This window comes from Corella eumyota, chromosome 5 (assembly GCF_963082875.1).
Source record: "Corella eumyota chromosome 5, kaCorEumy4.1, whole genome shotgun sequence".
NCBI lineage: Eukaryota > Metazoa > Chordata > Ascidiacea > Phlebobranchia > Corellidae > Corella > Corella eumyota.
The window spans coordinates 10,078,909-10,096,827 of NC_137494.1; the positions used below are offsets into that span (position 1 = coordinate 10,078,909).

The 17,919-nt window shown below is 28.6% G+C and overlaps 2 protein-coding genes across 5 annotated transcripts; one reads left to right on the forward strand and one right to left on the reverse strand.

Annotated features, from left to right (window-relative positions):
• The first annotated feature begins 587 nt into the window (after positions 1-587).
• Positions 588-7,930, forward strand: LOC145751929 (protein-glutamine gamma-glutamyltransferase K-like). Of its 4 annotated transcripts, none has more exons than XM_082568086.1 (16): positions 588-794; positions 1,294-1,366; positions 1,960-2,148; positions 2,596-2,752; positions 2,823-2,929; positions 3,055-3,173; positions 3,329-3,457; positions 3,587-3,770; positions 4,413-4,533; positions 4,880-5,028; positions 5,131-5,238; positions 5,377-5,592; positions 5,841-6,035; positions 6,267-6,424; positions 6,497-6,636; positions 6,793-7,930. In XM_082568086.1, the coding sequence occupies exons 2-16, from the start codon at positions 1,315-1,317 to the stop codon at positions 6,941-6,943; spliced, it is 2,175 nt and encodes a 724-aa protein (XP_082424212.1). In that variant the 5' UTR covers positions 588-794; positions 1,294-1,314; the 3' UTR covers positions 6,944-7,930. The 4 variants fall into 4 exon arrangements, with proteins under 4 accessions (XP_082424212.1, XP_082424213.1, XP_082424211.1 ...); XM_082568087.1 differs by lacking the exon at positions 588-794 and adding an exon at positions 960-977; XM_082568085.1 differs by lacking the exons at positions 588-794; positions 1,294-1,366 and adding an exon at positions 1,506-1,627.
• Positions 7,900-14,447, reverse strand: LOC145751930 (calcium/calmodulin-dependent protein kinase type IV-like). Its single transcript, XM_082568089.1, has 10 exons — positions 14,326-14,447; positions 13,971-14,049; positions 13,763-13,825; positions 12,917-12,999; positions 12,716-12,788; positions 11,621-11,707; positions 11,102-11,253; positions 9,903-10,029; positions 9,048-9,200; positions 7,900-8,365 (listed from the first exon to the last, which is right to left on the reverse strand). The coding sequence occupies exons 1-10, from the start codon at positions 14,406-14,408 to the stop codon at positions 8,279-8,281; spliced, it is 987 nt and encodes a 328-aa protein (XP_082424215.1). The 5' UTR covers positions 14,409-14,447; the 3' UTR covers positions 7,900-8,278.
• Positions 14,448-17,919: the final 3,472 nt, after the last annotated feature.

Here is a 17,919-nt window from a genome sequence, read left to right on the forward strand (position 1 = left end):
ATTCCCTAGGCATGTGTTTGAGTAGACATGTTGCCTTTATGTGACGAAACAAAATTGTATTCTATGTTTGATTTAATTTATTATAACGCACCAAATAAAATATATATATATTTTAAAAAAAAATTATCACTGATTTTATATTAAAAAAAAAATATATATCCTTGATTTATATTTAAGTTTAAAAAATTATAACTGATTTTATATCTATTTACTTTGTAAGAAAAACTAATTTATTCAACTAAACACAAATTACCATCTAAAAAGTAATTTATTATCAAAAAATGATTTAATTTCCCAATGTTATAAGAAAGCGATGAACTGTAGCATATAAGTTAGTTAGGTTAATGTTTATAAACATAACACTTAGACTATGTTGTTATTTAATGCGTTAAACGTTCTGTTAATGTTGGGCCTGTTGTCAACCTAAAATTTTCTTAACTTACACTTGTTGAATTTAGAAATTCTTGCCGCGAAGCGTATCGTTCTGTGACGTCATAGTCGTATATAACCGAGGTATGCAGTTAAACGATTTACCAGACCTGAAAATCTCAAAGCGTATAGTTGCTGTTTTTTAATGTAGGCGACCTACATTTTTACGTTTTGTAAGCTACATAGATGTAAGCTACAGATCAAATTTGTATAAAAATAGATAAGGGATACAATTTTTTATCTAAAAAAGCTTTTTTTTATACGTAAAATAGAAAAGATATTAAATCACAAAAATGTTACCATATTATGTTCTTTAGATACGTCAACTTACTCATAAAAAGCCCAGTCACATTTTTGAAGTGAAGGTAGTTAAACTTAAAAATATTTATGAATTGTGAAACTTAACGATATTTATAAATTAATCAGTATATCAGTATAAAATACTTTTAGTACTTGGTTGGTCATTAGTAGTACGAACTTTATGTAAATAATATTGTTTGCTATTAACTGGACTCTTTTAACAAGACTTAAAACGGCCCAGGGCAAAGGTAAACAAAAACTTTACCTGCAAATAACCTTTACAGTAAAAAAGTTAAAATATGTTAAATGTTTAACTTTTAAAACTAAAAGGCTATAAAATTTAATTTTATTTTTTACGATTATTAAACGGTCAGTAGTCTTACACAAGCTCTTATTAATATCGTTATTACTAAAATGAGAAAATTTCTTTGCGTTAATAATTGATTTTTTTAGTATACGAGATTGCATTTTATTTAAGGCGCGTAGTTAATTCAAAATTAAGACTTTCTGAACCAAATTTACTTTTGGGCGTTTAACTTGAACTTTTATACTGTTTTATTACAGCAGATAAGCTTAATTGATAAAATGCCTTTTTGGGACAAATTTCAGTGTTTAAGAAGTGAGGAACCTAAACCAGGTAAAATTAATATTATTTTTGTTCTACTTGACCAACTTTTGTTGTGGTATAGCATTATGTTACGTAGACAATGTCCTTTGTTTCCTAACAATAGATTTGGCCTTACCAACCTAAAAGTACTTATATTTTTAAAACCTTACTTTATTGTGGAATTTAAAATGTAAAAATCTTTAGTAACAGGTAATAAAAAAATGAGTGATAAATTTATTAAAAATTCCATATTTAATTGGTCAAAATGTTGTTCAGTAACTGCAGTCAAAGGTAAAATTATTATAAATTTAGTTGAAAGTTCCTAAAAAAGGACAGTCTTTGTTTATTAATTAAAATCGCATTATTAATAAAACCATTAAAAAATTAATCAAGTTACGAAACGTGTCATGTACTGTGTGATCAGTGGGCATTACGCAAATACATAAATTCGTATCCAGCGCAGTTTTATAGGAATTTATGATCCTTTATAAATTTACGCCCTACTAGGCTACCAATTTTTATTAATAACAGGTTTGTAACAAAGCGACTTATTTTTAGTGCAAATTAATACTATACGTTTTGTAACATGATATGTAATTATTTGTATTTGTCTATCTTTTTAGTTGAGCCTCTTGTTCTTAAAAACGTGGACTGTAACTGGCTAAAATCGACCAATGGGGACGCTCACCACACCTCCGAATATGAGACTCCTAATGTTGTACTTCGCCGTGGACAAAGTTTTAATTTAAAGTTCGCGTTAAAAAGGAAACTGCATCGAACAGCCGACAAAATTGTGGTTGAATTTAATCTAGGTAATTCACCTTTTATTTATAGAAAATAGATTTAACACATGCATTGTTTTTGCTGTTGATTGACCTCCATGTTTAATATATTTATTTAATCCTTCTGATGAAATACCGTACAATAAATACGATATACTGTTTGTTAGATTTTTTTTAACATACATAAGGGTTCTTTGTGTAACTTAAGTAAATTTATAAAATCCGACTCGTTCTCGAGTTTCCTTTTAAAGTTATTATTGATTATAATTGCCTGATAATAAACCTGTATATTGGGTTTTGGCTCAGCAGAAAATGTAAAATCAAACCAACTACCTCACGCTGTAAAGCCAAGTGTCTTAGCATTACACTTTTGTTAGTGTAATCAGTCAAATTTGCCGTATTATAATTTATAATACCGTTAAAGTTTGTATTAATCGTATATATGACGCCACTATATACAATTTTGATAAATGTTAGGTGCAAATCCTCAGCTAATGAACGGGTCAAAGGTTCGATGTAAAATGTTAGCTGTATTGGACGGAAAAAAATGGGGGATGAAAATGACCGATTGTGACGACGAGAAATTCATTGTGACGTGTCAAATTAACATTCCCCCAAACGCCTTGGTGGGAAGGTAAACACTTCACTTTTAGTTTACGTTTTATTTATTTTATCCTTCAACATTTTGGGAATCTTTATTTTAGGTATAAACCAATTATTGAATTCACGAGCGAATTGCAAGATGGAAAAACGGAGGTGACACGTGACAAGGAGTCTGATATCATTATTTTGTTTAATCCTTGGTGTAAAGGTAATCCGTAAACAAAATGCCAAACTATTCTATTCATGTTGGCGTCAAATACAAATGATTTAGCATTTACATATTTTTTTGTTTCTTTACAAAAATATATTCTATAACGTCACACGTTGTTGTAGATGACGCAGTGTTTCTCGAGGATGATGCTCTGAGGCAGGAATATGTTCTCTCCGATCTCGGATCGATTTACAGAGGATCCCAGAGCCGAATTTCGCCAAAGAAGTGGAATTTCGGACAGGCAAATTATAAGGCTTTATGTTGTCAAGTGACTGTTTAACGTAACATTATTCTTGCTTGTTTAGTTAAAACTGTATTGTCAAGTGACTCATCATCATTTAGATTTATTTGGATCTTTTCTAAGTCACGTAATGTTAACTTACAGTTGTTTTTTAGTTTGAAGAAAATATTTTAAATGTTTCTCTCCTGTTGCTTGACCGAGATAAAAGAGTGGCAAAGAAAGAAGGCAAGTGGATTCAGAAAAAGGGCGATCCAGTCTGGGTCTCTCGTATTATTTCTTCAATGGTAAGTGACGTCACAAGAAAAAATTACTACATAAATTTTAAACCTTAATTATGTTTAAACGACCCTTTTTATTTTACATTAAACTTATATGATGTATTTCTGCGATAACATGACGTCATGATTACGCAGGTGAACGACGACAGCGGAGTGCTTGTTGGTAACTGGTCGGGCGAATATTCTGGCGGTGTTTCCCCGACGAAATGGAACGGAAGTGTGGAGATATTACAACAATATTTTACAACAGGAAAGCCTGTAATGTTTGGACAGTGTTGGGTATTTTCCGGACTTGTTACAACAATTTTAAGAAGTTTGGGTAAGTTTAAGGTGATATACAGTTTAACATATATATAAACACAAATAAACTATGTATGATACGTCATTTATGGCGTCATTTATCAAAATGTGTAATAACATGTTTTACAGTAGAGTTATAGGCGAATATAGGCATCCAGCCATATTCCCAAAAACAACCGACCAAATGAATATTTGCCAAAAAACTAAAATTTAACAAAACGTCATTTTACTGAAATTCGGTTTAACATCTTTTTATAAAATTAAAAGGAATTTCCCACTAAAGAGGTTAATACTTATTTTCTTATTAAAGGTAAAATGTCATTTTTGATCAAATGTCTTTTGGTTAAATTGGTTTTTGTTCAAGCAAAAGTATATTAAACACGAATATTTAGAATTACGATTTTTTTTCCTACATAAAAATCCCAAAATTTAATCGGAATTTTATTTTACTAATATTACATTTTTAGCATTTAAATCATTCGTTTTTTCCAGTCTGTAATGCATTTCCAAAGCCCCTATATATTTCTTATTTTAGTATATTTTAGGTGAACGAATTAAAATAATATTCGTTTAAATTGTTTTTAGGCTTTTTGAATAGATTTTAAAACCTAGAATACTAACAAAATTTTTCCTTACATACGCATGAATGAATATTTTTTAGGCATTCCGACGCGGAGTGTTACTAATTTTGCATCTGCGCATGACACCGAAAGCTCGATGACAATCGACAGTTTCGTCGATGAAAGTGGGGAGGAAGTTGATATCGGAGGCGATAGTGTCTGGTGATGTCACTCACAAAATTAAATAATTTGTTTTTTTTAAAGTTATATTGAAACTGACAACAATTACATAATTTAATTTAGTCCGAGTAACACTGTTTTCATTGCTGTTTTGTAGCAAGCTTGTGTACCTTTAAAAGCCATTCGGCCAATAAACACACGTATATCTTATTTACTTTTGTCGACTCAATTACACCTAAAAATATAGTACCAAGATTAAGACAAGAGTATTTAAGGCTTTATAAACAATTGCAACTTTAAATATAACTTAAAATTTTTTTTTGTCATCAGGGGGAATTAAACCATAGATTTTTAGTTAATCCTGACCGTTAAAATTTTCCGATTTCAGGAACTTTCACGTGTGGAACGAGGCTTGGATGAAGCGGGGTGACCTCCCAGAAGGTTATGATGGGTGGCAAGCTGTAGACTCGACCCCCCAAGAAGTGAGTCTTGGACTTTACCAAACTGGGCCCGCGCCCCTTACCGCAATTAAACGAGGTATGACGTCATTGTTGATTGTGCAAAATTTTTTTTTGTCAAAACCGGTGTTTTTTGGTGATTTATTAAGACGTTTCTCGTATTCTTATTATAACCTAACAGGTGAAGTGTACATGGGGTTTGAAACTGGGTTTGTGTTCGCCGAGGTCAACTCCGATCGGGTCACGTGGATCGTAAAACAAGATGAAGATGGAAATTACGCAATAACAAGTAAGCATTGTTACGTCACAACCACATTGTTTATTTAATTTTATATATAAGACTAAATTCATTCTACCCAAGTTTGTTTCCACGTTTTGTTTCCACGTTTTATATAAGTTTATGATGCCACAATGTTTTTCATAATAGGTTTGGGGGCGCGTTACCCCAAAGCGGTTGGAAAGCACATCAGCACAAAAAAAGTGGGTGTTGATGAAAGACTTGACGTCACAGATCTTTACAAACATCCGGAAGGAAGCGAGGAGGAGAGGCAGGCTTTCAAGAAAGCTTACGGCTTCGGGGAAGTTCCCGAGTATCAGAAGGGATTTTTGGATATAGAGGAAGAGGGAAAAAAGATCTCGCTAGGTTGGTGAATATGTAAACTTGCTTAAAAGATTTTGTAATAGGCTTTTTTTAATCACAAAACAACTACTATTTTATATTATATCAAGGTGTGATTTATTGAAAACAAGTGTAGTTTTGTGACGCCGAACTTTAAGTCGAATAGTATGGTATAGGGGCTTCAAACCCAAAACATTTCAGCTACTAGTCCGATACTACTACAGGTATCCCCCTTTTTTTAGCTGTGCTTTTTCAGAATGTCATTTTTTTAGAATTCACGACGTCACCCAACGACAACCTTCGAAACGGCGACGGATTTTCCATCGCGATTAAAGTAATAAATCACTCTGATGTAAACCAGAACGTCGACATATCCGCCGTTCTTCATTCTACATTGTATACCGGGGAGAAGAAAAATTTTATCAAACGTCAGCGATTTTCCGCCATTCCGACCCAAGCCAATGGAAGTAAGTTATGACGTCATAATAGGCTTGAATTGTGATGCCATAATAGCTGGTCAGATTGCGACATCATAATAGCTGATTAGACTATGACGTCATTAACTTAGTATAATTGACGTTGTTTGCAGCGTCGTTGGTTTTAGGTAAACCCAGTTGGTGCGTTTAAGTTTTTAAATGGTATTTGGAGAATTCATTTTTGTATTGTGCAAATTTTAAGTAAATTGTGACGTCACACAGGCGCTACGCGGGAGTTCGCAGTCTTGTTCAGCGACTACGACGGAAAGTTGGTGGATCTGAACTCGATGAGGTTTTGTGCAGTGGTGAGCTCCGAGGGGAAGATGGTCAGTGACCAACTCGATCTTCAACTTGACAACAAGGACGTTATTGAAATCGAGGTGACGTCATTACAGTTTACGTCAACGATAAATGTGACGTCACAAATTTAATTTTTTGAATAAATGACGCAGGTCGCTGGGACACAGTTGGTTGTTAATCAAGATTATGAAGTCACAGTCAATGTTACCAATCCTCTTCCAGTGCGAATGACAGGGGTAACTGTGACGTTAGAGGGTCCTGGGGTCAGCGAACCGATTACTAAGAAGATCGGGTATGACGTCACAATAAACACTGTTTAAAAATATCTTATGTAAAAAATTCGCTGTTGTGATAATCATAAATTACTTTGTTTTTTTTAAAAAAGGTTGTATTTTTGTTTTTGTCGAAAGCATAATGATGTATATGACGTCACAAAATTGTATTTTAGCAAACCATTATTAGCGGGCGGAGCGACAACATTAAAGTTCACGATCAAACCGAAAAAGATCGGCAAAAAAACGATCCTCGTCGATGTTGATTCTAAACAAGTTAAGGACCTCAGCTCGTACCGCGATATTGACGTCATCAAAAACAAATAACGCGCCCAATCTTTTTTAGTGATGATGTCACATGCATCATGGCGTCATGTTTAATTTTCTTCAGTTGCTAAGTTGCGTCAACATCTAAACTTAATATCTTAAACATCAACATTTAATAATAACCTTTTATACTTGAATATTCAAAGTTACAAGTTTCATTCTAATCCTTTTTATTATAGTACATATAAAATAAATAGATATCTACTATATTACCAAAAACCATCACATTAACTTGGCATTTGAGCAAAAGTGATATTTACGGCAAATTACCCTGTTTACATGAACAAATTTTGCGTTTAACACCGCTAAAATAATGACTTAGTGACATAATATATAGTTTGTTAAATATAATTTAAAAAACGAAATTCTAAGCTGTAAATGGACTCGTGCTGCAATGCTGCACTCGTGCTCTTATTACCAATTGTCATTGTTTCGTTAACCAGCTACTACTAAAAAAATTGACTATTTTAGCATGATTAAAATGTTTATGTTAACAGGAAAAATAGGACATTTTCTATTTACCCTCCTTTCACCCCAACCCTTCTGTAAGAAATTTACTTTTTAGTTTTCAAAAAAATGTCGATCGAAATGGCGAATTTTAAAATTTGGGTTTTCGGGAAAATTTGGTCGAATAATTCTTTGGTAATATGGGCAAATATCATAACATATAAAAAAAAAAACTGACAAGCCTGTATGGTTTTGCAACACATAAAAACATTAACTTCACTTATAATAATTTGCATTAATTTTAAAATGATTTTATTTTTGTATAATTTAAATAAATAAAATTCTTAACTTTTCAACTTTATTGTTTATGTTTTTTTTATAGGTTTTTCCTATTAATATTTTATCGTTTTAAAAAAGTTTTTTTAATATTGGCAAATCTAATTGATCAATTTTATATAACTAACATTTATTTATAAGTTTAACCACAAATTCGTACGCACAAATAACATGTATTGCTAATGATATTAAAATTTGAGTTAATTTAAACTTTATTGTAATTTATAGAACTTAAAATTTTGAACACTTAATATAGTGTTATTTGAGGTAAAAAATTCTGGAATCTTAAATAAAATTATAGCTTCCGTACTACAATAATTAAATAAAAATAAACAGAGTTGTTTAAACAAAAAAAAATTAACCATAATTATGTAAAAAACTAAAAATTAATTTTAAGTAATTAAAAAAAATTTAATTTGGTAAAACAAAAACGCATGCAAATAAAATATAAACATAAACAGAAAAAAAAAAAAGATAAAATCATTAAATCAAACATCTTAAAAATCCTTACAAGACAAAAATAAAGTTAACCAAAAAAACGCGGAAAAAATCTCACTCTTTTTCGTTTTCCTCTTCGTTTGATCCATTTGGTGAAGATTTACCTAATTTGGTTGACATGGAAACCATTTGAAACACAGCCTAAAACATAAATTACATTATTATGGATATAAGTTATTTATTATTAAAAAAATGAAACAATAAACATATTCCCAGACAAAAAACATTTCATTTGCCCGAAATGACCAACAAAAATATTGGCAATTTGCTTGCAACTTGTTTTACTACAGCTTATAACTTAGACAAAGGGCATACATAACGCAACGGTAGGCAAAGGCTGCCTTTTAAAAAAGTGAATTTTATGTTTTTAACTTGTCATTTATGGTAAGTATAACACGCTCCGGTACTTTTTTAGAGGCCCACGATGTCCACTAGTGTTTAAAATAAAAAAAAAACATATACAATTGGATCACTTAGACTGAGCGGTTATCGGAAAAGTTTAGGGTGGTAAAAGGCGAGAGAGAATTTGCGAGAACAGTATAACACAAGAGAAGATTGGCGAAGACCGTAAAATGCGAGAGAGAACTGGCGAGGATCGTAAAGTATGAGAGAGAATCACGGAGGATTGCAAAGTTCAATAGATTGTTTAGTTAAAAAAATAGATTAATTTTTTTTTAATTTAATACACATAAATGTATACTGTAACCCTGACTGTTGAAGTACAGGAGTTTTATTGTTGAATGTTAAAGTACAAGAGTTATATTTAGAATTGTAAAATACAAGGGATCCAAAATATTTACTTGTAAAAAAAATCACAATTTACCTTAATTTTTCTTCTTGCATTAAATGCCTTCATCTTGTCCATAGTTTTGTCCATGTGAACAAAGTTGGTGGCCATTCCCTTTACCCAGGGATGCTGTAAAGCTTGCTTGGCACTAAGTCGCTTCTTTGGGTCAAGCACCAACATTTTCCGAACCTTAAACAATTAAAACATCAAACACAATATATAGTCCTTTGTTGACTATTTTTTGTATTATTTTATTATTGATGTGAAAAGGCCGACTTTACAGCCTAAACATCTGGTAAGTTTTATTGTCTGACCATCTGACCCTGTCTTGAGTTGAAAGTTGACCTTTTTTAAATCTTAATCAAGGGCACCACAGCAATAAAGCAGTAGGGATCAAACAAATGACTTTATGCTGTGAAATCGGTTGTTTTAACTATACACTAACTATGTATATTTTAACTATGTATCAGCTAATAGGTGTGGTGTAGTAGTAAGAACACTTGCTACACCACACATGGGGAGGTGGGTTCAATCCTCACTACCTCATGCTGTAGCGCTCTTGAGTAAGGTGCTATAAACGGTACGATCTCCTGCTGAGCTAGCACTTAATCAGCAGTATAATAATCGGGCAATCATAATCTATAATATTACAAACTACCACAGGCAACTCGAAACTGGGTCGGAGTAACTGATGATACTCTATGTTTAAGTCGCGCATTCGACTTTTCCACATCGAGGATAAATTTATATACAAAAAAAAAGTATTTGGTCATAAGTGATTAAAATAAATATACCACTTAAAAAGCAAAGGTAAGCCGCAACTTGCAAGCATACTACAACATTTAAAAAATGTAGCTCATGGGGCAAGCAATTGGGTAGTTAAGTACTTACCATGTCCTTGGCATTGCTAGAGACATCATCCCAATAAGGTGAAGGAAAGTCATAATCACATTTTAGGATTTTTCGAAACATTTCTCGATCTCCCCTCTCATCATAAAAAGGCTCAAACCCACAAATTCTAAATAAAATTTTTTTTTAATTTTAAAAATAGTACATGTTTTTTTTTAAATCTTACAAGATCTTTAGTTAAAAAAATAATTCGACCGTAATGCGAAGCATACCTTGAACAATTTTATATTCAACATAATATTTTATTAGAGTAATTTTACCTTAATTAGTTTATTAAAAGTTGTGTTTATGTTATATAAAAAGGATTTTTATTAAAAACATATTTTTTAATGTCACAAATTTTCATGTATATATATAATTTGTTTAACAAACCAAATTACATTTAAAAAAATCTGCTAAGCGCTATTTTTGTTTGTTAAAAATATTGACCTGGAATCAATACAAAGTAAATTTTAAACAAAGGTTATTGATTTTTAGCTCATTATAACAAAATAAAAGTAATTTTATTGCAAATGAATATAATGTTCATAATGTTAATACTTCTGTTTCAATTTATTTAAAAGTTACTATGTAAAATTTATTTTAAACACTGACTATAAAAAATCTTTCAAATGTTTTATTTAAAATAAATCAACTACAAATAACTTAATTATTAGTTTTTTCTTTAATAATTTATGGATTGCCTTTTTAAATTGCTTCATAAATATTAACAATTTAGCAAATTTAAACTAAATTGTATTGCATAATTACATGCCATTTAAAATCGAAATCGCATTTTATTTTTTTTAAATAATGGGGTTTACATTTGCACAAATTATAATTTAGTTCTGTAAAAGCTAGAAGTTATGTTATAATTAAAAGATTAAACTAAAATATTTAATTACAGTATTTCATATATCCATCTCAAAAAAGATATGTACAAGTAAGAAATTAACATTGCTTACTGCATATGAAATAAAATTTACTACAAATAAAATGAAATTTAAAAAACTTTAAAATGTAAAACAAGCTCTTAAAATAAAACATGCAAAACATAGGTTACAATCTTTGCTCTTTTATAGTAACAAAATATAGGTTAAAATTTCTATTTAATCTCATACTTTTCAATATAGGTAACTCCTTTTAGTTAATTAAATACTTACAAATAATAGGTTAGAACATTTACACATTTAAATACTTACAAAATATAAGTTATGACTCCTACTCCCCAAATGTCAACAGATTCATCATATTCCTTGCCCTTTAAAACTTCGGGAGCAACATAACCCGGGGTTCCACAAATTGTTTTCATTGATTCTTTGTTGTTTATTCTTGATAAACCAAAGTCTGCCACCTAGTAGTAACGTTTAAAATGTTTTATAAATCGAAATTATTACAAAAATTAGCCTAGTTAAACTTTAAGTAAAAGATTTAAAATATTTTCAAAATATAGGTTCTATTAAAATTTTTAAATTAATGTTGAATCTACTTTTGTATTTTGTTTTAATTTGAATTGGTTTAAACATAATACCATGTGCCATAAGTTTATTAACTAATCAATTTACTATATACCATTAACTGCTATTTAACAGCTTGTAATCCTATTAAATTGGGTTTTTAAACAATCAATATTTTACAAAATATAAGTATAAGTAATCTAAGAAAAAGTAAGTACAAAATAAAACAATTACAATTATTCATAAACAAAGTCTTTAAAAAACCTTTAGTTTCGCAGCGTCCGAATTATCTGAATAAAGAAGATTTTCAGGTTTTAAATCCCGGTGGACGATATTTTTAGAGTGGAGGTACTAAAAAAAATAATTGTATTTTTGGTTTAACTACAACTGAAAAAAAAAGTTAAACAACTGAAAAAATATTTATTTAAAAAAATTTAACATTTAAAGCTAATAAAAATATTGCAAATTTTAGGTTTACGGATAAATAAATAACACTGAAAAATTATTAGAAATTGCTACATCCACACCATTTATTTCTAAGTATCAAAAAAATTGTATGTTTGAGAATAGAAAAAAGGTTTTCTAGAAAAAATATTCGCAAGAATTTCCCTAAAAATAGGCAAGTTTATTAAAATAGTAACAAAAAAAAAATTATCCTTTTATAAGTTTACATATATAAGCAAACTTCTATCTTTCATAGTTATCCTTTCAATGTCAATATAACATTATTCAAAGAGATGTGAACAGAAAAAGTAACAATGGAGCAATCATTAACATATATCTATGTCACAAAGCTTTAAAATTATCTTATTAAATTCCTCTTAATAATTAATGTAATGGATACTTAAATGTCCCATAACATATATTATTAATGAATGCGTTAAGATTTCTTTAACTAAAAGCCACATAAATGTTTAAAAATATATTCTAATTTTAGCAATCTGAAGAATTTACTTTAGTAATGAAATAAAAACTGCACTTTTTTTTAACATATTATAAATTAAGTTTTAAAAAGTCAGGGTAAAATGTTGGATTTCTAAGTATGAGTGTTAAAAAATAATTAAATTACTAAATAGAGAATAACAAATAAAATGTTCCCAAAAGCTTTTAAAGGTATCATTCAACATTTTGAAATCAAAGACCAAGGTTGTTATTATATACCACGCAATTTAACTCATGAAATGTCTAAAAAATTTATATTAAAAAATAACAATTATTACCCAATCAACAAAAGGAATAAAATTTAAAACAAAAACGAAAATAATGTGAACAAGTATAATTTAAAACATAAATTTTAAAAATAATTTTTAGACCTAGATATCACATGCGAAAAATTTATAATAAAACAAATTGACTTACTGCTACTGCTTCAAGAATTTGTTGAACGGCATTGGCTGCATCTCTTTCACTGTAATATCCCTTTTCAACAATTCTGTTTTAATGTATATAAAGGGAATTAGTTTAAAATATTTAAATAAATTTATTATGCTTTATTTAAGAGAGTGTTAAGAACTTTGTCTAAGGAAAATTGTCAATCCCCTGTCAAAATAGTTCACAAACCTGTCAAATAGTTCTCCCCCAGTTACAAATTCCAAAACAAGGTTAACATGGCTATCAGATTCAAAAACATCTCGCATTTTAATCTAAAAATAATGAAAAAAATATGTATGACAATAGTAGCAAAAAAAATTTTAGGTAGGATTTTTAATTTTTTTTTGAAAAAAGAAAAAAATTTGTTTGCGCCCTCTTACACAGAATGTAAATGTAAACAAAAGATTGTTTATACAGTAAGATTTAGAAATCAATATTGTTTGAACATTAAAAATTGTGTTCACCTTTTTATCAGAATATATTGTTCTAAAAACAAAAAAGCTAAATAACATAATGTTAACAAAATTTTAAATAACATAATACTTAACAAAATTTTCATTAATGTAATCTTATTAAGAAGCACTGTTTTTTTTAAATGACATGCACATATTTTGTCAGTTTTAAAATTAAGAATAATTAAACAACACAACTAAATTTTAACATACATTAGAATGGTTTGTTTTAGCTTAATTTAAATAACTGCTGCCTAATTAAAATTCGTTAGTTAATCGGTTAATTCAGGAATATATTTTTTCGAGCTAAAAAGTTGGGTAATTTAAAAAAAATATATACAGATGACTGTTCCATTAAATGAAAACTTAAGATTAACTTTTTTACCAAACTATTTAAAAAAAAATAAACAATAAAAGAAGAGTTTGGAAATTTTTAAATAGGTCATTTGTCAGTTTTTTTTTTAAATACAAAATTGGAGATGGAAAAACAAACAAAAAGACACAAATATCATCACTTAAGTTTTAATTAATTGTTAACTACTAAAAATAGGTTGATCATTACCTAAACTACAGTTTTACTTACAATATTTGGATGTTTTAAAGTCAGTAGTATTCCAATCTCTGTTTGTGCCAATTTCGATTCTCCCTGACCAATTAAAAAAACAGTTAAAGATAATTTAAAATTTTTTTTAAAAGCTTTAAAGTTTAAATTATAAATCTAATGATCTTTATCTTTTATAGTGCATTAATAAAGATATAATTGTATATATATTAAACAGAGTAAAAATTACATTTTTGCTAATAATTTTGACAGCGAATTTTTCTCCTGTTCCCTTTTTCTCAATCAATTTAACAACCGAGCTTGCTCCTCTAAAACAATTTGATTTTTAAATAAAAAAAAAATTTAAAAACTTGTAAAATGAGATTGCCTACCATAAAATAAAAGTTATTAGTCACAAAATATGTTACACAAATTTCAACTTTAGGTTTTTAGATTTTAATTTTTAATAATAATTTTTTAACACAACAAATGAAAAACACTAAAACCAAGTAAACATGATCCAAAATACTAATCGACAAAAATCACTATTTTTAATGCGATTTTTAAAAGCATAATTTTATTTTACTTAACAAATAAAAAAATACCTTCCAAGTTCTTCTTTTACTATGTATAAATCCTCCAGTGATCCTTTACTTGCATAATCAAACCAAGGTTTCACACAATTCATTATGATATTATATGATTTTACAGTTTATAAACTAAATCTAAGAAAAAGTTAAATTGGTGTTCGTGGATAAAATCAAGCAATAAAAAGAGCTTTTTCCAAGTAAAATTTGTTTAAACTCAGTAACAGTAAATAACCAATTTACCTAGATGCTGTTTCTTTTTAAGACAATAAAGTAATATATTGACAATCTGGTTATGTTATTAAAACAATTGGGCTAACAATTCAGTATATTTTATGTTATCCTTGTTAAGGGTCTTTTATGCTTTCCTTTTAACCTTTTATGTTATAATATCTTAAACTGCAATGGTAACAGTCTACAGTCTAGACTGGTTCGCAATAACAAATGTAACCCAAAGTTTATAACATAAAACCAAATTAGCTGGCCCAGATTCAAGAATTTTTTTTTAAATGATTTTTAAATTATGTTTATTTTTTTTTTAAATTAAGCTAAAATAAAATATGCTTTTTCAAATATGGAAATTTTTTTAATATAAAAAAACGTAAAACCAAAGTTCAAGTAATAATTTACTTAATATATATTGTGCACGGTTAAATTAAATTTTTGTCCACAAAAATGTATAACCTTCACATAAAATGGCTAATAAAAAACTTTACTACTTTACTATTAATCATGTATTTGAACAAACTGCAAATAGCAAATAAAAATTGAAAGCGTCAGTAGTTGTCCAGACAGCAACGAAAAAATTTTACCACTTGAGGTCATACAAGGACCCGTTTTGTCAAAATTATAAAGATAGTATAAGAAAGATCATACAATAAAAATACATAAAATATCAATAAGATAAATAATATTATTATATAACTTTCAGTTAAAAAACGTTTTGTTTATTTTACTTTAAGATAGTTTTTTATTTAATGCTATGCAAATTGAAATACTAGAATTAAAATATATGATTCATATTTAGTCAATTTAACCATTCTTATTTCTTTTTTTTGAAATCCTGCAAACGTTAAACTCTTAAAATTTTGAAATTTTGTAAATGTTAACTTTGTGTGTTTTATCAACGTTGCAATAACCGTATTTATTTTTTTTTCATCTATATCAAATACAAATTCGTTAAAATCATCATTTATAATCGATTACATCATTTTAATTTGATAAAGTCACTAACAATATATGCAAGATAATACATATACAATAAATTAACAACAGATAGCATTGTGTAGATTGGACTTGAAGGGTAAATATAATTAATATAGTGAGTGATATTATTTATATAGTTCATTTTTAACATCAATAAGTATCTCCATTCGCAATGCGATGTTGTCTTTAAAAGCTAACGGGTATATTCGAATATATCTTGCCAATATCGGTTCGGCAAAAATATTGAACTTGTAACTGGTATGATCCACGTTTCCTTCAAATACCTTTAAAAATATTTTACATTAGATAACTTGTTAAAGTTAATTGAAATAAAGTGCCTTATTAAATGCTGAACTTGTGACGTGTTGTAATGCTTAACACACCTAGCTTTAAATGATATGGTCATTGGTTTATTTTCATTGCTTACTTATTATCGTACCGCCCTTAAGAATGGCGCAATAAACGGTTCTCACGTCTGACTACAACCAAACAGCAAATTAATTGTTTTGCGAGATGTCAAATGATATTAAAAACTGCTAGGTGCTAAAGACCGGGTTTAAGTCACATTATCTTATACAAAGGTCGAAAAGTCGTCCTTCTCACATCAAAATTTAAGCCTTTATTGGTTTATTGGTTATACCAAATTTTTGATTAATTATCTTTTTGATTATGTATAAGTTTTTAATTGCATATAATACAAATTCATAAGCTATGACTTTTCATTACACAAAATCAAGAATAGTAAACTTACTACTCTTGTTTGACCCTCTTCAATAAATTGCAAACTTGTGGTCGAATTTCCGTAAGCTATTTGAAAAGTTTTAATATAATCTGTAAAAGTGGTGGATGGTCGCCCTTGACTAACAACTCCTGTTATTCTGATTGCAGAACTGAGATCAACTTGTATCCATTCCCCAAACCTATCTTCAAAAAAATAGTATCAGATATATATATATATATATAAATATATATTTATTTTTATTCATTTAGACATGTGGTGTTCATTAAATTAATCGTAATAATTTATATTTGTGTTGTTCTACATTCTTTAATTGCACGTTTCTAATTTTCCAATTAACGACGTCAAACGCACCACAGGTGCTTCAAGTAAAAAAGCGTTAATTACTAAACCAAACACATTTCTTTCATTTCTAGTTGTAGAAAACACGTGCTCTCATTCTCTGTTGTAGAACTTACAGTAAAGTTAATATTGTTTTCTTTATTTAACATTTTAACTAACTACTTATTATTTAACAATTCTATTTGAATAAGGCAATAAATTTGACAAACAAATTGTGTAATTATTGGCATCCTTTAGACACATAGAAATTTATTCAGAAAAATGATATTATAAAGAAAGCAAAAATGTTGCCAACAAAAAAGTTGGTGTTTGCCCACATTACCGAAAACCATTTGACCAAATGGACATTTTCTTAAAAACCTATATTTTAAAAATGACCTTTTACCATGAATAAATTAAAAGTTTTTTTGAAAACTAAAAAGCTTTAAAAAAATGTTATGATACGCAGGGGTTATTATAAATGAAGTTTTTGTTGGTAAAATTGTGTTTTTGGGCACATGACGTTTATTTAAAATATTTACATCTCGTAAGGCTGGGACTCAGCGATACGAACACTACTTGATGACATTAAGTTATTCGGAAGTTTGCTGTTTCTTATTCCAAAATTGCAATAATCAACTTTATTAATAAAAAAGATTGTGTTATTTATTTAAATAATAAAAACTTTTTTTTATAATTAGATAAAGTTTTAATTTATCTGTGTAGTACACTTAAAAAACAGAATTTGTACTTACGCTTTAGAGGGTTGGAAAAGAACGTTCATTGATTTTATCTAAAATGCAAAAAAATATTTAACGTAGTTCTTAATTGTTTAAAAAAATTACAAAAATGTAATTTAAAAGATAACCTAAAAATACAAAAAATATTACTATTGCCTTAAACATAAACTAAAACTGTCATACGCATATAAGAATCATAAAATTGCTAAACAATAAGCAAAAACTTGCCATTTAATTCCAAAATTTTTTTCTGTAACCCGGCGACAATTTCTTTATCACAAGAGCAATTTCCCTGAATTCCGGGTAATCCCCTGGGGCCCTCCGGGCGAATAGGCCCACGCTTATCCGGATGACCTTGCTGCCCCTTTTCCAATTGGGACTGTGTTGTATTTGTCCCCAGATTAATCGTAAAACAAACTTGGTTATCATAGGTTAAAATAATTTTAATGAAACATGTTGTAATGAACAAAATTTTTAAACTCATTTTTGCAGTTATAAAATATTAAAAAAATAAAATATTAAAAAAATAAAAAACATTTGAAAAAAAGTATTAATAAAAACAAACAAAAAACTTTAAAATAACAGTGTTTATAAAAAAAATTAGTG